This window comes from Calonectris borealis, chromosome 10 (genome assembly GCF_964195595.1).
Source record: "Calonectris borealis chromosome 10, bCalBor7.hap1.2, whole genome shotgun sequence".
Classification (NCBI taxonomy): Eukaryota; Metazoa; Chordata; class Aves; order Procellariiformes; family Procellariidae; genus Calonectris; species Calonectris borealis.
Window position 1 is genome coordinate 3,493,819 of NC_134321.1, and position 23,439 is coordinate 3,517,257.

The 23,439-nt window shown below is 39.2% G+C and overlaps 1 protein-coding gene across 1 annotated transcript in view; it reads right to left on the reverse strand.

Moving 5' to 3' along the window:
• CNTN6 (contactin 6) overlaps positions 1–23,439 on the reverse strand; it is a 149,013-nt gene that overhangs the window by 40,271 nt on the left and 85,303 nt on the right. Inside the window, exons 6-10 of the mRNA XM_075158606.1 lie at positions 17,198–17,401; positions 15,565–15,667; positions 7,268–7,452; positions 4,580–4,716; positions 1,044–1,173 (exon numbers count right to left, since the gene is read on the reverse strand). Coding sequence (XP_075014707.1) covers positions 1,044–1,173; positions 4,580–4,716; positions 7,268–7,452; positions 15,565–15,667; positions 17,198–17,401 — 759 coding nt within the window. The remainder of the gene's footprint in view (positions 1–1,043; positions 1,174–4,579; positions 4,717–7,267; positions 7,453–15,564; positions 15,668–17,197; positions 17,402–23,439) is intronic.

Here is a 23,439-nt window from a genome sequence, read left to right on the forward strand (position 1 = left end):
GAAGAGCAGAACAGTATGCAGCTGACAAGTTACTAAATGAACTTGCTAAATTCTTCTCTTCAGGTTACATAGTAGGTGAACCCAATAATTGCTTTGCTTTGGAGGTTTCTGCAAAAATAGATATATCAAACATGAAAAATGTATTTAAGTACCAAAGAATGGAATATCTTATTTATGCTGTTTCTAAACTGTCTACCTAGAAACCGTCTGCTCTGACAATCTTTCCTTAGGGTTATCTGCAGACTGGGAAAATGGGTCTATCTGCGATGAAGAATGAGGTTCCTGAGCAAAGCAACGTCAGCAGGATAAACATCACAATCCTGATCCCAGGCACGTGTATTCGTCTGCAGAGTTTACAGTATTCAGTTACAAATACAGTTTTTCAATGGCTTTTTGTTCATAAACCGACACTGTTTTCTGAAAGCGTGTTTGTTTGTCCAGTAATTTATGTGAAAATTCACTCTTGGAGAAGGAGAAAACACAAGACCTGTACAACAGTTAGGTGCTCTTAAAGTTTGTGTTTTACTGGTTTCACTAGTATTTGGCTGTTGAACAAACTTTGTATTTGGATATCTTTACAGAATACTTTTTATAATATGTAAACAAATTCAATTTTGTGTGCATCTCTGGTAATCATTAATGAGATTATTTGCTATATGTTATTTGTTTTTAAATACATATTTGCCATATGCTCTTTGTTTATAGTTAAAACTATTTTTCCCACTTTCTGAAATTGACTTTTAAAACTGCAGGATAACTATTAATATCTCATAGTACTAAGTGAGAAACAGCATTCATTAAAATTCTGTGTATGTGATAAAAAAAGACCACACACGGGATTAGAATTTTCCTCCAAACCAGTCAAAAAATAATAAAAAAAAAGAAAACATTTATGCATGGATGATGAAGAGCAAGCAGCAAAGAAATATCAACAGACTTGAACTTCCAGGTGGAATTTAATCTACTCATTTGTTAATTTCAAATTTTTTAAATGAGTGTCCTGTTATACTCGGTACCTGCTCATTTTAGTGGCGTTTACTCACCTATCACCCGCAACTCAGCGCTGGCATAAATAGCATCGTACTTGTTTTCTGCCACACACTGATAGAGGCCAGAGTCTGACATATTCAGCATAGGTATGATAAGAGTTCCATTTTCTATTTGAATTCTTTCCTGATAAAAGAAAAACAAGCAAAAAACACTGACAGAGCCAATGAGTGTACAATCCCACAGTTTTTTGGTATCACACTGATGCACCTGACCATAATTCAGAAGCAGAAATGTTATTTTCTTGGAAGCAATGTGAACGAATACATCAGAAATACCATGTATACCTCAGCTATATGATGGTGGTTATGTTTTCAGACCTCTTAGCTCTTCAAACTTTTCAAGAACTCCAGGCACACGTTGCAGAGTCATTGCCTTGGGCAGGATTGCCCAGATGTTCCAGCTGTGGCATGTGTTTCCGTGCATTGCTGAACTGTGAATCTGTGGATATGCTTCACCATGAAGCAAGACGCAGAAGCAGCTACCGCAGGGCAGGTCCACGCTGGGATCCTGGAGCATCTTCTGTACGGCTCCTGAGGAGCAGCACCTGCAGCCCTGACTGGGGGCACGGTGAAGCCTGGCCTACCCCCCTCATCTGATCAGATGAATCTGATGATGATAATCTAAGATGATCAGAAAAGCTCCACGGGGGACAGAGGTGCTCAAATAATGGAAAAATTTCAAATGTCATCAGATCACAGAAAAATGATCCACTGAAAAAGCTCTACTGAAAGCCAACCCTTTTAAATTCCTGTTGGAAACCCACGGGCAGCTGTTCAGATCAGAGGGAGAGCGTGCTCCTCCTGGCTTGAATTTCCATACACGCTAAGTTTTATCAGTGCAATTCTGCTGAAATAGAGGAAACTGCACAGTAGGTAAATTTGGACCAGAGCTTGGTTTTGGCGTATTAAAAGGAGTTTTATTTGCGCTGTTTTGGCAAATAGAAAAACAGCCCGTTTCATGCTACAAGCATATCTTACAGCTAAATATTTTGTGATTTTACTATTACTAGCCTCTGGAGACAATAATAGCTCCACTGCAAAGTGTAACACTGAGAAGAGAATATGTTCCCCAAAACAGATCAGCGTGGAAGCAACCCACAACAGGGAATATAAATTCCATCACCAAATGCAAGTCTGAAACAACATATATATTCCTATTATTATTATGCTGCTCCTTTAGTCTGGCTCTGCTGCCTCTGAAGCAGTAACGGAAGCATACATTGCTAGAGTATACGTTACAGTCTTTGCTGAACAGCTACAAGCATCTAAAATGTATTAGTGAACTGCTGAATGTATATAACCTAACTTGCTGAGTTGCCGCAGATGAGCCAGTTGGGGGGATTTCTCTTGCGGTGCTTGCAGAAGGAGTGCCACCTATTGAGCCATGGAGCTCTGTTTTCCAGTACTCTGGCTCTTTTTTGGAGGTCTCCCAATCAAGATCTGACCCAAACCAACCTTGTTTAGCTTGGAAATTTGATGAGAGCACAGCCTGCGGTTGTATGGCTGGTGTATTGCAAACTAATTAACAACATTACATTACTTACCCACTGTTAATTTTTTTGAGGCTCTCGCTACAGATATCTTTTGCATACTTGGTTTTATCTTCAGGCTGTTTGCTATCCTCTCAATGCGTTCTATTTTTACAAACAGCCTTTGAATATAAAACCCCCTTCTGAAGCAACACTCGTGTTTCATACACATGCCGAATTCCCCACCATTCTCTGCTGGCTCTTTTGAGCTGTGCAGACAAAGAGAAGAATAAAGCACACCATGTACACAAGCAGGAATAATGCAGGGATGACCAACTAGGTGGTCAAGGAGAAAGGTTTGACAAAGAGTAGACAATATCCTCAGAATCAGCCCCAAGGTGGAAAGCATCTGGAAGGTATTCTTCCTGTGATATTTCCAACAAGCAGGGTGCTGTGACAGACTGAATATTTTATTACACCTCCCTTGTACTTTCACCTCCAAACTATCCATTTTGTCCATTGAGCAATAACATTCAGCATTTTGTTGCCTGAAGTATTCCATTTACAATACACCGTAAGTACTGTGAAAATGTTGGTTGAAAATGTGTCTGTAGAGCGTTTTATTCTTTTTTATTGAAACCATGCAATTGAAGAGTGACAGATTCTAAATATCGCTGTCTTCAAAGAGAGAGAAACTAGATAATCTTGCTTAGGAAGAGGTGACAATGAGTAGAATGAACAGGTTCAGAAAAATTGCAATCCAAGTAAATTCTGGCTAGCCTTCTCAAATGCTCATTGGGCTCTGTTTAGGACTAATCCAGCAGAAAGTCATATGGAAGATTGGACCCCCCTCTAATTGCTTCAAATAAGTACTACTAAGTCAAACAAGCGCTGGTTCCGCAACCCAGCAGGTGCTAATTTGCCCCATATGTTTTGGAAATGATTCTGTATCTGTTCTTGCTAGACAGAAATTAATCACAGTATTATTTTTTTCCAACCAAGTAAGAATGCATTACAGATGAGCCGTGCCATTTTATGCCCGATAGATGCTAAATAGATGCTTAATAAAAAGGAAAACTTGGCCCCAGCAGAATGCAAAGAGTCTCCTGCCACAGAAGTCATTCTCCATGAGGTCGCCAACAAATGAAGATTGGAAGGCGGATGTGCCAAAGCTTGGCCACGACAGAATTGTAATTATACTGCCTGGAAAGAGACAAAGCTGGGTTCTCAAAGACCTGTCTACATAAGTATCTGATCAGGTTTCTTAAATGTTTGAGCTCCAGTTGATTTCCCCTTTCCTCCTGCACTCCTACCACTTCACTACTTTCCTTTCCACTTGGTCCTTCTTTTCCTTTGAAGTGATTTTTTTTCATTTATTCACCTTTTCCTTATGATTTCATATGGTTTTCTTTAGTCTATTATTCCTCTACATAGCACCAGGAAAGTATTAACCTCAATATTAGCTGATTTTCATAGCTGACTGATTAATTCAGTTAAAGGATTAACATAGCATAAGAATGGCCATACTGCATGAGGCCAAAGGTCCATCCAGCCTACAGATTAAGAACAGAAACAGAAAAAAAGTGCAAGTTAACAGGCTGATCAGTTTGCAATGCCAGCTCTGAAACGCTCTTCCACAAACAGTCATTTGGCATCCTACCAGCTTCCCAAATTACAGATTATGTCCACAAATGTGTTTAGTGTTTCTGCACAGACCCTTCTTTCCCTAGCTATAATTATTATTTTTAAACCCATCCAAACCTACTGCCATATCTTGTAGCAGTTAGATGCTCTGTAAGATAAATCATATGAAGAAATTGGTGTATCTATCTATCTATCTATCTATATAAACTGGCAATACCATACATTTTCAATAAAGATGAATTCCAAGAACCGAGGCTTTGTGTTGCAAAGAGTTTGTGCTAGTATGTTTATTTTGATGTGTTAACCTTTAATTAAATTTCTGAAAAAAGGTAATGTACTGTAAAATGAACGTCATGACTAAAACATGTAAAAACAAAAAGACAAGCAAGAAAGCAAACAAGATGACAGGAACCTTACCTCTGATGTGAGCGGCTGGCCATTTTTTAACCAACTGTAGGAAGGACTTGGTTTTCCTTTTGCCTTACATTCCCAAACTAAACTGTCATAGAGAGACAGAAAGGCATTTTGGATTTTTTTATCCCATTCAGGGAGTGCTGAAAAGAATATGCAAAACATTTTAAGTAGGAGAAAAAATTATTTCACTGGAGGTATACCTGCTGCCATTAATTAATGAACTGAGAAAAGCTAATTAGTATTTGTCCAGGACATTCTTATTATATTGCAAGTGAATTCTGCACAACAATTCCCCGGCATTAAACTTCAGGAGTAACTTGGAAAAATGTTAGAGATCAAATGGCTAGTGGGCAGGAAGTTCAGTCTAGATATTATTCATTTTTACGGCTAAAATTTTCAGAAGCAGTGATTTTAGATGCCTGAAATTCTGGACATGCTCTCTGAAAGCACGGAGACTCCTACTTCTGAAAAACAGCCCTCCTCTCAAGGGCTGTATCTGTGTACCAAAAATAGAAATATCAAAATCATTAGTCAGTAGCTAATAAAAATCATGGATTGTAAATATTACCCCTCTGTTTTACCCACATACCTGAGACTGTGGGTTCTTTCTCATTTACAACACAAATACTACACAAAGGAATTAGGGCTACTCAGATTAGAATAACACCTTCTGAATACTTGTGGCACGTTGACATAAATTCATTGCTGCGTAAAAGAAGAATTTGTGAGCTCTGTAAACATCCAACTAAGCGTTCAAGGACTGAGCTGAGCAGGAATTAGCTTGAGGCAGGCTGACATTTAGAATAGTTGTCAAGATATAGGTGAATATGAGACCTAGGGAGAACAACTAACACCCACCTAACTTTGGGATAGACCAAGGGATATGCAAGTGAGATACTAGGTTGCATCCCTCTGCCTCTAGTGTAAGTGGCTGGTGTCTTAACATCCTGTGAAAAATTTTGGGCTGGGTTATTGAATCATAATGCTGTAGTCTCCATATGTATATAAATATATATATACACATACATACATGTAGTTCTTACACAGAGCAATTTAATTTTAGGAAGAGAATCGTTATCCTTTGAGCCTAGCAGAACAAGCTACTAAAAAGCCTCCCTCTACAGCATGGCCCTGCGGGTAGCTCATAACTCTGCCCCAACAACGTACCTCGAGATTGTCCAACACTAGATTAATACAATGCCAACGAGCCGCTTCCCAGAACAGGAAAGTATCTGGGATACAGCTCGCCATGCTTAAAAGTGATTCTAATTACATGTCATTTTTATTGCTCCCAGAGCCTAAGGCATGGCATCTAGGCATCATACACAAAGCAGCAGACAGTGTCCAGGAGAGAAACCCTATTTCCTAGAGACAAGCTGCCTACAGAGTAAAAACACCACAGCACAGAAATTAAGCAAGAGGAAATCAATTACATAGATAATATACCAGCCCGCTCCTAATACAATAAAAAAAGTCTTGTACAAAAGCTTCATGAGTGCTGTTTATGTATTTCACTATGAACAGCTATTAATTAATTTACAAAGCACATTTAATAAGCACATTGTTTTAGATTGTATTAACTGATCATAATTTTGTAATTGCCTATGCTGTTATCAATCATGTCCAGGTAATCTACTGAACTTAATTTTAATGGAACTGCTTGATTGATGTTCTGCAAAAATTAGTGAGCAATGAGAACAAAAATAACCCCCTAAAAGCAAAGAAATAATTAAATATTCAAAACAGCAGCAGACTGCTCTATTCCTGGCATATAATCTTGATATTAGCCATGGCTGCAGGAGACTGGTACTTACCAGCAAAGCCTGCATCTCTTCATTAGAAGAGATTTACTTAAAAAAAAAAAAAAAGTACTTGCCAAGGTCTTCTCAACAGATGTTAATTGTAGGCTCAGTCTAGCTTTCTGTAATTTTTTCCTCACTGTCATGTTTTTTTTTCTCCTCCTCTTTTAAAAGATTTATGAGGTGAAGAAAAAATCTCCCTTCTTATTCATGTCAAAATATGTTGCTTTCCCTAGGTATTAACAATGGGACTAAAGAACATATAATTCACCTTGGCTATGAGGGACCATCATGTGTGACTTGGATCACAGGAAATTAATGCATGTGAGAAGGGAAAAGGAAAGGGAGAAGAGTTTCACAGAAATATTATTCTCCACTTTTAGACAAGGAGGAAGGAGAGGGAGGCAGTGGAATGAGTTTCCCCTGCTTTGCCCTCGACTGTTTATGGAGCAATACAGTTCAGCTAGAATAGGAGGTGAAATAATCTTACACTCGCGTGAACCAAAACCTCATGAATCCTTCCCTGATCTGCATCTGGGGCAGCACAGCTTTATGCTGCTGTGAGCTATTGAGAGTAAATCTTTTTGCCTGCCCTTAATGTTTCATGTAAATGTACCAGGGATTTCTTTCTGCCTCGTATTAACCTTTACAACTTCATCATGGCACAGCCCACATTTTCAATCTGAGTTTTAATGCAAAATATCTTTATTTGCTGAGGATGTAATTCAGTGAAGGTCACTGCAGACCTCCAATCATTTTTTAATCAGCTTAACCTGAACTACATTTCGTATCTCCAGTGAGGGGCTAATAGACTTCATCTACAAAATACATCTGAACACCATCATGCTCTGTAAAAAAAAAAAAAAAAGAAGAAATTAATCAATCTGCTTACCATAGACAAATAATTGACCTCTTGCAATGTTTCTTCCTCGAATGTTTCCTGCAATGCACTCATAAGGGCCTTCATCTTCTTGCTGAACATCTGGGATTTCAAGAACTCCTTTGGTTTTGTTGTGTTTGATTTTCTTTGTCAATGAGTTTCCATCAGACCTCTTCCAGCTAATACTAGGGACAGGACTAAATAATTATATTTCATTAGAGAAAAAGAGAGAGCTTTGGTTATAGCAGAGAAAAGATAATGTGAAATCCTTTCATAAGAGTAATAATATTTAAAAAAAGAGATAATTTCTGTTTCTAAGCGTATTATACAGAAATTCATAACGCTGAGATTTTATAACCTGTCCAATTTATTTAGGGGAAAGTCCAACAGTGGGATGAAGTCCTCAGTCAATTCTATGATTGCTTCTTAGGCCAATTTGGATTTTCCCTGCAGTAACTCTTACCTAGGGTTCAAACCTTCTTTTAAACACTGTGACACTGAAGGAATGACTTTGGAAGTCCAAATAAGCACCATAGAAGCACTGAATTATTGACAGGTTTTTGGAGCAAACAAATGCCCTGTAGCATTAAAGGTATTTTCACATCTCAAAATAGGAAATATTGGACAAGAATTCAAAGGACCTAAAAATACCAATAAATCTAGGTATAAAAAACAGGAGCCAGGGTAGAGGAGGGCAGACAGACAGTTGCGTGAGGAAGTGGAAAACATGAGACATTGAGGCCGAAAGGAGATAGAGACAAAAGAGAATATTTCTTGTTTCATGTTTTCATAGCTTTCTATCATTTTCATTTATATTTGGATCAATTTATTCTATACAATAAAAAGATAGTCAAGCGTGAAGGCGGCTATAAATAATGCTTGGATTTCTGGCAATATCAAAAACCATACAAGCCCCACTTTTGTGATCTGTTGTGTCACCAAAACACTTTGAAATATTAATGGTCTTGGATTTCACAGTTGCTTTCTGTTTCTGCAAACTAAAGTAAGCTGCTTTTTCTAAGCAGATGAGCAGTTATGTTTTGAACAGCTTTTTACACAGGTTTTGGCTAAATGTTGACTTTTCCATTGGAAGGAACATCAACAGCAAACACTTGGGACTGAACTTGAAAACATAACTTTCATGGAAGTTAGAAGTGCACATTGCCCTCGTCTGCCAGTCCCCAAGGGCTCTGGCCTGCAGTGCTAACTTACAAAGTATTTATTCCTTTTTAGCAGAGGCTATAACTGCTCACACCTTAAATTATTTAGGTCCCTGGTTCAAATCCTTGTTTATTGACCAAAGAAATCAAGTCACAAATATCAAATGGACAGATTACTTAACACAGGATAGTTTCAGCCTAATTTCTGCATTTTGAGTCTGTGTGGCTATGATGTTCGCAAATTCACCCAAAGCCAGAAGAACCAGGACCCGGGAGAAGCGTGAGTACTCAGCAAATTACGTGGATTGAACAGCTGGGCAGGTGTTAACAGAGTAACTATGAACAAAGAATCAAAAGAAATAGACTATGTACAGGACAATTCACAGCTAGACCACTCTAACATAAAATGAATAACAATCCCATAAACGTGCTTAGTTCTGCATTTAAGCTTGAAAGATAGGACGGGTGCACTGGAAGTCTGTAAATGTTTTCCTTGTGCTGGTGGGAGTTGAGCTGAGCAAGAGAGCCTCCAAGCTGCCCTTCCCCCTGCTCTGTAAAACAGAAAATCATAGTCCTGAGACCACAAATTTAACTGAGGGATCTCTGAGAGCTATTTAAGCAGCATAATAATTTCTCTAGCTGCCTTACATTTTCCATCATAACTGAGCTGCCTGTGAAAATGGTTTGGAAATATGCACAATTTGCTCCACATTTTGGAATAAACTCTACACTGGTATGTGTGTACATATGGATAAGTCATATATATACACACACACATAATTTACACACACAGGTTCTGACTCTTGCATGACTCCTCCAATACAGCTGAACAATTTACTGTGAATGAGAAAGACTGGGACATTTCAGACATCATTAACTGGTGAAAGAGCTGAAAAGAACAACTGAGATTTTATTCTTCTACTTCCCATTTTGGTTCAAGACCTATATGGTTGTTTAAATTCCAAACCTTTTCAGACAACAGTAGTTGTCATCACCACCTTTACTAACTGCCCTTCACTATGAGACCAAAACCTATTTCAGATGCAAACTTGTTTAATTGTATTCCTTACTAAGAACTTTAAAAGGGCTTGCCTGTTTTTCTCCAATGCACTGGTTGGTCTGTTAAAAGGTGCTGTCTCTTCCACAAACCTTGCATGACATTATTCATGTAGAATTTCTGTAAACGAAGTTACTTCTTAGTTATTTAAAAGAAATGTAGCTCTTGTGCAGAATAGGTCTGTCCCACAATTGCCGTGCTTTAGTCAGGAAAACAACCAGAGGCTGCAGTCTTGTGGTGGATTGATACAGACTGTTGACGACACGAAGGAGAGCATGGCTATTGCATATTAAACAGTGGGTGAATAGCTACTGTATAACAGCAGCATGCAGGGCACCGAATGCCAGAAGCATTTAACTACTTACTTTAGGCATCTCTTCTGGATTTTTTTTTGTTGTAACAAAGAGATTAAAGGAACTAAGAGCCATATGGGAGAAGAAAAACAACAATTAGATGCATTCATTCATGCTCCACTACCTGAAAGTGTTTCATCTAAATATTTCCTATTCTATTAGCCATTTGTTTTCTCTTAGTACTGACTATTCATGAACAAGGAAAGTCTGCACTGACACCAAGGCCAGAGGCAGGGCTCTGTGGAAAAAGGCCCTTTCTGTCAACTTGTCAAGTCAAGTTTACCAAGGTTTGAGCTGAAGACGCTGTCCTGATTCCCTTTATCCACAGCACATACTTACAATGACGTCCCTGGGGATGTTTCAAAGCAAACTCACCTCATTTTTGGCCAAACAAGAGGGTATTTGAAATGCACTCCCTCTGATGTTAACTGTGGCAGGATGACATAAAAACCTCAGAGTTTGGTTCATCAACTTTGCTGTGTTTAAATGCGCAATTGCAATAAATACTTAACAGCACTTTGTTCTCCTGCCAGGGAGTCTTGCTCTGAGTGGCCTAGTTTTATCAGCAGAGGGAATTCATTTGTCAGGACCACAGCTCCCCATCACCCTGAGCTATAGGTTAAATGAGCAGACTGCAGGAGGATCCATAGCTCAGCCGTGTGCCATCATCCATAGGAAGAACCTTCATTATCACAGCAGCTTGAGAAGATATGCATTTCTTCATTGCCTTTGCTGACACCTCATTATCATAGGCTTTCCAGCATCTTCAGTCACTGTATTTTGCAGAAGGTGGGTTTTTTTGCTGGTTTCACCTTCTTCTGATGTTACTTTACATTTTTATAACCAAATCTCTTAACAGCAACCATTACTACAGGCCATATGAAACCTTTCAAGGTAAAAAAGACCCTGAATTTAAATTTAAAATTTACTTTAATGAAATTGCTTTTTGTAACAAATTATCTAGTTTACAAGTTGATGCTTTAAGAAGTGAAACTGTTCTTTAGATATAGGTAAGTGTATAAAAATCCTAGTTTAATAAATTTAGCCTTGTGAATTTTTGTAGGATTATGTTGCATGATCATATTCTATTGAAGGCCAGTATCCGACATTGCTACACAGACTAGTACCTTCCCATGCAGATCTGGGGTGGTCCTGCAACTGGTGGGTCTTCTTTTTCATTTAGTCACTACCAATAACCAGATTAAAATAGATACTGGGTGGGGCCAAAAAGTTTTGGAATATTTAAAGAAACAATGAGTACGCTTTTCAGATTTATTACACTTTGTAGACAAAGTCTTGTTTTCACCTGAGTAAGACAACAGTGCATAAATATGAGAGTGTATTTGTACATAAATCTGTAGTTTATTTGAAACATTCAGAGCATCTAGGAGTACTAATTTAATTTATATTCTGCCATACAGATGCCAGAATCACAAAACCATAGGTTACTAACTCAGAAAGAAAAGGCAATGGAAAATATTTTTTAGTTGGTGACAAGTCTTGTCACACTGAACATGAAATTAATTTGTCTGCAGCATTACTGCCCGCACCAAGATGAAGGTTCCACCTTTTTGCAGCAAAGACTCAGCAGCCAGATGATGCATTGCATCTGTGCCTCATCTTCCATCCTATGCATCTGAGGACACTTCACAACAAAATTAAATCTACAGCTTCGATAATGAAGACCATGCCTAGTTAAACAAATGAGGCAAAGCTGAGGTTTGAAAGCTGCTATCATGTCTGCACCAACTGCTGACACAAGGAAGAATTAGGATCCAAGGGGCATAATAATTAAAGCACTCAAGCTTCTAATCATCCTGATGTATTACTTGGGAAATAGCAAAGTTTTCTGAAACCTGATGTTGTGTCTCATTCTCCTGTGGTCACAAGCCACTCACCTTAGTTATGTAAGGGAGGATCTTCCAGAGCTGCTTGCTCATCCCTTAAAGTACAAATCTTTAGGTATTAGCTCTATCAGGAATGTGGGCTGAAAATCACAAACTTCGCTTGTGGTGGCAGAAGTCATTCATATGATATTAGAATCCCATAACTGATCCTTTTATAGCCTCCTACATAAATTCCTTGAGAATATACTAGAATAGCCACCTAATAAAAAAGTGAAGCCTGGTATTTTTATGCAAGGTTAGTAAAGGTGGTTATTGGGAACCCCCTTGCAGCTGTGTGATTATCTACTTTTACTAACAGACTCTAGAAAAACCCTTCCAAGAAATATGTGGGGTCTTCCCATGAAAAATAAATATTCTGGTTGAAAAAAATCCTGTTTTCTATTATTCACACATGCTCTTTACAACCTCAGCTGGCAATGGCCCATCTGCAGGGATTCTGAACAGATTATTTCCCTATCTTTGAGAAGAAAATGAAGAAAAATGTAAAACACAGACACATTTTAAAAAAATGTGTGCACCAAACATGGAAACTACTTTGCTTATTTTCATTTCAGAAACTATTCTTATTTGTGCAACAGAAAAAAGTTATTTTGGAAGAAAACTAGAGAAAGAAGCACAGTAACTCAACTGAACATAACTCTTTCCATGGTACTCAGTCCCCTCAAATACATAGTGAACAATAATTTAGATGTATGGCATGATTAATATAGCTTGATCCAAAACATGACTTTTAATACTGGCATAGTGTTAAACTCTGTCAACATAATGAACATTAGTGCAGAACAGAAAGTCTCATCTCTTCTATTAAATTGCCACAGGCTGCACTATTTGAAATAGTCAAACTACTATTTCCTATTTCAGTTTTCCCTCTTTTAAAGAATTAAGTATAATGGGCATTTTGTGCCTGTTTAGATTCTCCTTGCCAGTCATCAGATAGTTGCATGTTACTTGCGTTCCTTTTTGCCCAGCTGTATTTCCATCACATTGAGGAATAATTTATTTTTCAAAAACTTCTCTACTATTCACCTCTCTGTTCTGCAAAACAGGATTCACAGTCAAGAGCTGGCCCAAGTGCTTTTGTCCATTCAGGATCCATTCCTCCAAACCCTCTTCCCAGGAATAAATACTGACTCTTTGTCCCCCCCTCGCCCCGTATTTTCCTCAAAACAAGCAAGGTTTTATGACTGGGCTAGAAGACCATTTGTGAGAGTCAGCCATGATATTTTCATGTAAAATGCAAAAAGAGAGCTTTGCAACAGAGGTGCGTGGAATATACCTCCCTCTGGGTGACCCACAGCCTGGCTGAAGGTGTACTTCTTTCTTAGGTGGCTTTGAGTTCCCCCAGGTAAAAAAAGACATCTTAAAACTCAGCCATAAGTCTGGCCTCTTGTACTTCCGTTTTAAATGTGGAAGTGTTTTTTGAGCAAGGTCCAGTAGGTATGATTTGCTGCTCTATATAGAAAAGAGATGCTATTTCTCTAAATACCATGAAAGTACTTTCATTTATGACTTTTGGAGACCAAAACCACAGCAGGTTGCCTATAATCTGCCTTAGATGCGAAAGATTTCTGTTATTCATAGCGCAGAGGTAGTAGCAGCTGACAGCATTGTCTGAACCAGTGGACTAACAGTATGAATACAGAAAATTACAGATAATGGGAAAGCAGTTCTGAAATCCAAGAGAGATAATAACCGTTAGTGCTTGTGGCAGATCGGAGGTATAGCTCCACAAATGTTGAGCTGAATTGATTTTAACATAAACAGACAATAGTAAGGGCTAGTGTTTTAGTGGAATTTAGGCATCTAAAGGTGAGATGGCCACACTGCTGCATTTATATGTGCCTAACTACAATTGTAAACAGCTGGAGGTAGCAAACTTCTAGCTTTTAACAATACCACTAATCACCTACATACCTTTAGAAATCTGTTCTTATCTAATAAGTTAAGGGTATTTCACCTGCAATCTGTTTCTCTCGCTTTATTCACATATAAATGTCAGCTCTGAAATAAAGCTTTTTCACTGATTGACATGTTGGTGAAAGTGTGGTTCAAGGCTCTGTTCAGAGAGAAAAAAAGCAGACTGAAAACAGTACAGTTCTATATGAGACATCTAACCTATCAAAAAAAAAATCTAGAGAAGAGAAGTTCTCTAGCCATGCCACTAAAGAGCCTTTACTCACAAACAGCACCTCTCAAATACATACACTAAACCAGATGCACATTAGTAGTATGATAAAAAAATTGTGGAGAAAGGATTTCTGCCCGTGGATCATTGGTATTTACTCAGTATAACTCCAGGGAAGTATAGCAGCACTGGTTTCAGCTGCAGTCCCAAATATGAAGAAGAAAATGTATATTAAAGCTGCATTAAGCCTCTCAGCCATTCCATTTTCTAAGCACAGCATAGAAGGCACTGTGCTCGCTGAGGGATTTCATTATCCATATGTCCTTTCAGTCCACTTTTTTTTTTCCTCCTCAAGATATTCTTAAAATGACAAAGCCTGTGTGCCACATTAACATGACCCATTTTTACCCCTTCAGTAAGAAGGCACTGTTTTGTACATATCATTTACTCTGTTTTTGAAATGCTTTTATGCAGTCAATGTATCATTGTTAAATGCTTTCCATGCAACAGATGGAAATATGAAATGACAACTTGAAATGTAAAGCCTGCACTGACTCACACACAATTAAGGAGGTATTTAAAGAGAAGTAGCTTGACAGTATTTGGAAAGAAAAATCAGCTTTAGCAGGAGCATTCCAGTCTGGTACTTGTTTTGGGCCAAAAAAATGCATATGCCTTTGACTATGGCTCTGTAGAAATATTCTTCATCCTTAAATAAAAATTAGCCCCAAGATTAGTTTATATAAAAATCTCATCTGAAAGGGAAGGCCATTTCCCGTCTTATTAACTTTTTATTTGCTTTATTTTTCTACTTCTCAGCGTAGGTTCCAGAGGAACATTTGATTAATTTGTGCTGTCTGCAAGTCAGGCTTTTAACCTCTGGGAAAGCTCTAAACACTTTAAAAGCTTACAGCCTTAAAATGGATTGTCAAAGTGAACTTAAACTAAATAGAGGTCAACAATCTAAGGTTATTTTAGCTTTTCCAGGGAAAACAGATGCTCATTGGAAAGACTAGTTTTCATAGGCTGGTTACACATATTCAGTTAACCATCTGCTCTTTGAATACAGAGCACCCCTTGCTGTTTGACTGCACTGCTACTTCTGTAAATGAATACAACGGTGTAAGCAATCTAGGAAAAATATATGCTACCGCAAGCCTAATAGATTTGTAGATTTTAGCAGGAAGGGCTACTGCTAGGGCTTCCCAGGGCTCCTCAGCATCTCTCTGGAGAAGGGGGTGCTGAGAGCCATGTGAATCTGTTAGATCCATGCTAGACAGTCTATGTGCTCTTGAAACACAGCCCGTTTCCCAAGGTTTCATTCTTAACAATGATGCCACACAGAAAAATACTCCTGTTTTGATACAGATCGGATGTGAATGTGCAGTTACACTGAATGCTGAAGTCAGGTCTCATCCCAGAGTTAAAACTATTCTCAAGGAATATAGTCTTTGTTCTGGTTTTCCCTCCCCTCCCTCCCTCCCCCGCTTCAAGGTCCAACCAAGTGGGCTTCAGTTATGGTAGTTTTCTTTCTCATTTCCTTGGGAACACATAGCGCAGAAACAATCAATCCAAGATAAAGTTAAAAAAAAAACGTTTTACAAATTCTGACCAAAAAAATTCTACTGTGCAAATTAGGAAGAACCACTGTTTCTCACTCTAGAACAGTGAGAGAACCCACATTTTAATAAAAGACAAAAATCTTACTTTCCAAGGGCAAAGCATTCCAGTTTAACAGATGAGCCCTTCGCTGCGTATGTTGTTTCTGGAAAACGTACTTCAATCTTTGGTTCATACTCCCCCATCACACCTGTTGAACATCAAAACAGCTAGCACTCCAGTTGAGCCTCAGACCTGTCTAGTACAACAGAATTTCAGTGTAAAAGAAAGGATGCCATTAATAATGTCAGAGCCTTACCTTCCACCCGTGGCAATCAACACGTGATGTCTATGGAGCAGGCTTAGCCTGCTGGGTGAAATCCAACCCTATGCTGAAAGCTTGTGTGAAATCTGTAAGTTCTATGCATTTGAGAGTTGAAGAGCATGACTTTACACACAAGTTCTACATGTACAGTACGTTACACTTGTGCATTAAGGTTTTAGAGATAATTTAGGGTTCACACTTCTTGGTTAAGAGGTGTTAACAAGCAATGCCTTTAACATTGGTCACTTCATGAGTGGCCACTTCTCACGACACTGAATAGATTCTGGGTGCAAGAGAGAATTATGGAATTCTCTGTGTCCAAAATACTTGTATAACACTTAAAACTTCTTTAAAACATCCAAACATCAGGCTTGAGAAAGGCTGACGTAATTAGATGTAATGATCACATTTGAAAATCTGGGTGAACATCTGATAAACCACAGATAACCCATTATCAGTTTAGGGCAGATCTCACACTGAAAATGAACTGATTCTTATTTATATGTAACAGGGATGTGGCTAATATTACATATGTAATTTTCACCGTTGCCTTAGAGGCCGCCTATTTAGGACTCAATCCAGAGGGCACCAAAGTGAATGGGAGAAGATGAAGAGACTGATAGAACGAGTCTGAGAAAAGGAATAAAGTAGGGTGATGAAAAGGAAGAAAATAGCCAGAAAAGATCTTAAGCATTTACACTCGCAGTTTGAACAAATTATTAACTTTTGAGTGTGGAACTATAACTTTGTTATAGTGTTCTGATTGCATATGTTATAAAGCAGCATAGTCTCATAGTGGAAGTATTATTCTATAATGCACAGTTGAGTTTTATTTATCCCAGAAACATAACTCTATACAGACCTTTGTTACTGATTGCCGCCACTGCTTTGCAAACAGTACAAGTACATGGAAATTTAGGTGAGCAAACTTGCAAAAACAAACTTTGTGTAAAGATTTCCCAGGTATATATTTCTCACTGTGAACATTTAATTAGAAGTGTTGCCAGAAAGATATTTGTATATGTGTGAGTGAGTTTCTCACCTCAGTGACTCACTTTGAAACAGCTTTCCAGATCTGATATTCGAGCTATACCTAGATTATAAATTTAGAAAGCTTTGCCAGATTTAAACCTCAACACAGGCATCCCTAAGATGAAAAACCTTCACATACCATTTGACATACTTTTGCTATTTTTCAGTGATATTGAGCACTGCTTTCTTTGCATGTTTATCTCATCGTCCCTGTCCTGGCAGTTCAAATCCCATTTCAATCCAGCAGAAACTGTGGGATTATGTCCCAGTGCACAGCTTTTTACTTCCATGAGGATGTATAGCAGTATCGACTTCCAAAAACTGGAGATGGACCGGTTAGCGTTGCGCTGCATGTTTTTAGCCAAGCGTGCCCAGATAACTTACCATCGCTGCGGAGAGTGAGAGGAGTGGGTGGCCCCTGCACGCTTTGCTCTGCTTTGGAGTTAGTTACAACGCAGGTGTAATTGCCCACATCCGATGGCTCTACTTTGGCAATGTACAGATTTCCCGTTTCTTGTGAAACAAAGCGGCGACTATCTTCCTGAACATATAAGGTATTATTGTTGAAGATCCATGTATAGGACAAGCCTGGAAAACACCAGATACATATCATGTATCCTTTGCAGCGTAATCTGCTTCCCATTAGTGCTTAAGTGCGATATTGCCAGTTGAAAGAAGGAGTCAGTTACAGGGCAAACCACTGGGGATGCACAAATTAGCAAAGGCAAGGTAAGCATTGCTTTAGTTTTAAACTCATTTCAAGCCACTTCAGAAGGTCACAAAAGTTTTTGTCCCCTGCTACTTTTCATTTTCCTGCTTAGCCTATTTTTAAGTAGGAATGGCAGTGCTGCCGTGCCATGAGAAAGCTATTTTAGTAAATAATGTCTATTTATAACACTTTCCCTCTGAACAGCCAGAGAGCCAATTGCTGGTCAGTGTTACAGCTCCTTTCTTCACTCTGAATATGGAAAGATGAAACTGGTAACATGGAGCTTTATCAGGAGAGTCGCATGAACAGGGGAGCTCAGCTGCACACAAATATTCTGGACATTATTTAGTATTTGATCCTATTGCACATTTGACCCTCTCCTCATCTTCCATACTTATGTCTGCTCCATGCTTCTTGTCCTATTCTGACTTCCTAACCCTTTTCTGCCATCTTTTTCCATACAGTGTTTCACAAAGCATAATACCTTAATAATGCATGTCTATAGTCTAGGCAACTTGAAACTAACTTATTTGACTAGCCCACCCTGGTAGGGCAGATCTCCCCGTGAGCTTACCATCCAAGGACCCTGCTTTTTGGAAGGGCTTTTTGGCCAAGCCTTGTTACGCTGCCATCAGTACCGCAGCGAGCAGGCTCAGTGCCTATAGCACTGCGTGCTGCGGCGCGGGTACGCCCGAGGTGTCCTGCCAGCCCCACGCTGCGGCTGCTCCGCATCGCTGCCGGTGCCCAACAGTGCGAGCAGGACTAAAATTCTGTCTTTAATAAGACGCAGTAAATCAGAAGTTTCAAAACCTACCAGTTTAGCTTTGCTTAATTAAATGTATAATTCATAAGCTAACAGTGTTCTGCCAACAGCTTCATTTTTACACATTTCCCCCATCAACATTCCCATTTGAAAAAGATTATTTACGTTTCTTCCCCCCCCTCAGTTACAACATGGGTACAGTATGGTAATAAGTCTGCAAACTCCAGTAGTTTTGTGGAGTTTTATGTTATCATCTTCTAACATTTTAGGACCCTCATTAGAAATGATGCATCTCCAGGGAGCAATCAATGACACTTTCTATACTTGGTTAAATCCTGCAATAGGCTCCGTTTTACTACAGCTTAATGCTAAACTTTTTTCTGATGTACAGTAAACCTAGAAGACGCAACAATTCCTACAATAGTGTAATACAACACATGTGTGTACATATACATGTGCATACACACAAGATAAAAGCATCATGTTTTCACGTTTGCATGCCCATGTACTTTTAGGTACCTGGTTAAAGCATCTATTTACAGAAGAAAATCTGGAGATGGGTGGTTTTTTGCACAGGGAGGATCAGCCTACAGCAAGGTATAAGTAATGTAGCCATGACCCAATATGTCTTTCAGAGACATAGTAGGTACAGACTATGTTCCTGTCTCAGGCACAAAGTTTGACTATAGTCTGGCTGGACAAACAGGACTGAAGTGACTGGTGTGGGCAAAACTCTGGTTTCAACTCATTTTTTGAAGTTCTCTAACCTGCAAGTCAGGGACTGTAAAGAAAATGCTGAAGATTGCAGGGTAAATACTTTAATCTATGTTCAATTAAACAGTATGTTGTAAACTTGAGATTTCGGTGGAAGAAATGCCATGTATCTGCAATCTCCTCAGGTTTCACAAGAGCACCTGAGGGCTAGTGCCCTGATGTCCCTTTTGTGACAGCAGGAACCCTTGCTTCCTTCCTCACACAGACCTACACAAAGGCACATATGGGCTTATGTCCAACAAAACTGCTCTGAGAGGTTGAACCACTGATAGCTGGATGCACAGACTTTCATGAAAGGTTAGTGTATCTAATGATAAACTGGAGGTAGTTTAAAAAGCAAGATAGATAGGAAAAATGAGTTTGGAGGTTCTCTTCCCAAAGACCAGTTCTGGTGCTGGCAATTACAGGGCCGAAGAAAGCACTGACCCACTCTAACAGGGCACCACCGTACCTGCCAAGACACCAAATGGATGCCCATGAAGGACCTTCAAACCATCTTATGGCATGCAATCAAAAAACAGATTCGTGCTGAAGGACCTGGTGATGCAAGTAAATTTTCTGTGTAGGATAGAGTATACGAATCCTAATAAAACTCTATTAAAACCAACTTTATTCTACAAAGACATTCTTCATGAGGTCAATCTGTGAATTAATTAATCAGTAACAGAGAGCCAGGCCTTGTCTGTCCTGATTTCAGTTCTCAGGCTGTTCCAGTTGACTTTATCTTCTGAAGTTTCTATTACTCTCTTCCTGTCTGTACTCCACCATTGCCTTAGGGCTTATTGATGAATTTTGCCATTAACAGGGAACAAGTGCAGGCCGCTCCTTTTCATATTTAAATCCTTTTTCCCCCCAGTATGAGGGATAGAAACACTACTGCTCATCTTACTGCAGGTTCGTCATCACCAACCTACAGGCCACACTGGCCTAGAGCTTAATTCAGCTCCACTAAACTCTGTAGAAACCCTAATTTTAATTGACTTCAATGGGAGTTGGATGAAATCTCAAGAGAAAGGAACCAAACTTTGGAGAGCAAATTTTTTTTCTCTTCTAAGGCATAATACCAGCAGTCTACTCCCTTACACAGTATCTTTTCTTAGAAAGTTAAGTGACAACATTAATAGGCTAGAAAATCTAACGTTGCATTATAAAAGAAGCTCCTATTAAACATTTCTATTTTGGGTCACTTTGAATAAATCAGATGTGGAGCAGACACATTGAATGAGCAAAAGTAAGTAGTAAAAGGCCTATGCCATCCCTTTCAGGGTTACGTTCATTTGCATGAGTAAATCAGCAGCTGGGAAGAGTCTGGTGAAGGTAATGCTGAACAGAAGGTAGTAGCGGCACAGAAGGGAAATTATAAAGAGATAGTAACCTGCTAATGAAGTCTAGCTAAAATGAACTTGAAAATTGCTGCTGCCAGCTATTTATGGAAGAACAAATAAAGTTACAATTAATTTTTAGAGGTTTTTTTTGTTTTCCATTTAACCACAGGACTTCTGAAACGGATAGCAGTTGGGATCACACTTCAACTTAGCCATGACAGTCTCAGAATTACCGAATTTCAGAGACCACTATGAAGGGGCTTCAGCATAAAAGGTCTTACATAAGTCTTAGCCATTATCAGCACCAAAGATTTTCATGGGCTTTTTTTCCTCTATTTCATTTTTTCCTTTGTGCATAGACCCGTTTGGCTGTAACTTTCCCCTGGAGTAACCACTTTTCACATGATGTTGAAGGTGAATCAACATGCCTGAAGTAAGGGAATAGAAGTTTTTCTATACCAGACAAATTAGTCCAGTTTTCTTATTGCTTTTTTCACTACAGTTAATGTGTGATGTTTTAGAAAAATAAACATGTGAGGTAAAACTATGTAGTGGGGGGGCAGAAAGAAGAGAAGAGGTTGGGGAAGGGAGCCCTTCCAGAGAAATGTTCACTGATCACAGGGTGCCACTGTGTGTGGTAAGAAGCAAGTTGGAGTAATTTCAGGTGAGTCCTTACTGAGTGGTGATTTAGATATGGACCAAACAAGCAGAATTTGGTCCCAGATTGACGTGTTTCCCCCCCCCCCCCCAAAAATTTTGAAGGAAAGCGCTTACAGTAAAAATTGAGCTTGTTCCAAAGGCAGATAGAAACTATAATTTACCCCTAGGTTACAAAGAAAATCTGCTAACCTTATGGAGTTTTAAACCCAGAGAGAATCCCTCTCATATCTGGACCTACAAATAATGACAATATAAATTTCAGAGCACTATGAATGTTTCAGGATTTAGTTCACAAAAACTACTAATAAAATATTATTCATATAATTTCTATCCTCAATTTTTTAATTTAACACCTATGTGTCAATGTGTTTTCTAAGACAAGTTTCAAAAACATTAATCACCTTCAGGTAATTAATTTTTTTAATTCTGTCTAGCTACAGCATAATAAATATCACAGTACAGCTCCTTTTCACATGTACGGCTGATTGATCTCAGCCCAAATTAACATATTTGAGGACTGAACACTGGAAAAAGATATTTGCTCTCAAAAGACTGTGATCCCAATGCTGTTACTGACTTTGTGAGAAGATGCCTTGGAGAGCTCAGAATGCCTTTACTTCAAAGGGGCTACATGTCAGTGGAGGGATAATTACAGCAATGCAGACTTCATTATGCATATGCCAGAGCATGAGCTATTTTATTAATGCTGCGGTCCCAGGGTGTGTTTGGTTTTTCTTAATCCAAGGCAGGTGACTATGTGGTGTCAGTCTCCCTTCTCATCCCAGAGGCCCCCAAAAGCAGGTTAACCCCACCTCACCTTCCAGCCAGGTGAAGGCAGGAGAGCACTGCCTACGCCTGTCAGCTCTGAGCACTTTCTTTCAGAGCACAGCTGGGAAAGAAGACAAGCAGCTGATAATCACTCCTGATATACTGGTCTAGGGAATACAACATTTCAGTGCTTTCCTCAGCCCAAGCAAATTCAAATCAATATTGCTTGTTCTGCAGGAGAACAGCTACAGGCTGGTCTCAGGGAAGAGGCTCTCCCCCTCCTGCTGGAGCCAGCAGGAAAGGATTAAAGATTTATAGGCGCACTAAGAAATAGGAGCAGAGAGAAAGGGACCCTAAACCCATGACTAAGGCACTCAGTTTTATAAAGGGAGATCCACTTCAAACCTGCACTTTAAGATTATGCATTTTATTAAGTAGACTGTTTAATATAAAATGCAGAAACAACCTGAGGCAGAAGTCAAAGACCCTTTTACAAAAGGCAGCACTGCTCAGCCCATCCCATCCTCTCCACACACCCAGGCTCCCACACCCTGCTTCCAGTGCACCTCCTGCCCCACCCTTCTGCTGGCCGAGGATTTGGCATATTCCCCCACTAAGCAGGTCCACAGGGCTCCTACTTCCTTAAGAGTGTTTTGCTTTTTTAATGTAGCCTTTGTATAGTAACGTCAGCATAGAGAAAAGCCTACAGAGTCAGCTTCAAACCCTGGCAGCTCTTATACACAAGTAAATGCAAATGCATGAGTGATCCTGCTGCTCCTAATGAGATTAGAAACTTCCTTAAAGCTCTACAGGGAGCCAGCTTGAAGGAAACAGGCCTTATATCAGACTTTGCCTCTAAGAAAATAAATGAATAACAGTCCATCCCACAGTCTTGCATCAAGTATTACCACTTCGGCAGCAGCTTCTTAATTATAGTCAGGTCAGGCTCATATAGAGCTACAGAAATGAAGGCTTCTTCAAACTTCCTTCCTCTCCCTTAAATGCTTTTCTCTACCTCCTAGGCCTGTATGAGGCACTATTTTTTGGTAATAAAATAATACTACATGTTGATTAGATAGGGGAAAAAAAACAGCCAACCTAAAGATCTTCAGGTAGAGAAGAGAAAGAAATACCCCCTACCCTCCCACTCCTGCACTCCAGAGCCTCCATAACAAACAGAGGAAAGCCACATGCTGAACTTTCTAAGGTGTGTTAATGAGCCTCCTAAATAACAACAGCTGAGGCTGGAGAGCGGCCGGTGCATAAATAGGCAAGGAGGGGCTGGATGAGGAAATGAAGGGTTTAGGCTGGGTCAGGTAACATGGGGCAGATTTGCTCTTTCTTTCAGGAGCTAATTACAGGCTATGGTTTTTTTGTTCATTAACTGCAGCAAATTTTTAATGTTGTGCTTGACCTAAGATATAAACTGCGCCTTTAAAAGGTGAGTCTTTTTTTCTTTTATTTTTGTGTTTGGTCTTTACTGAAAGTGCTAACGTTTGCTCATAGCAATATAGAGTAGGTTCTCTTTTGGTTTTACACTTTTTAGTATAGCTTTGACACAACTCCTCAGGGTTTTTGTTCTCTGAGAGTTAGTTTAAGGTCTAAAGCTGATGTGAAAGCTGTTGGA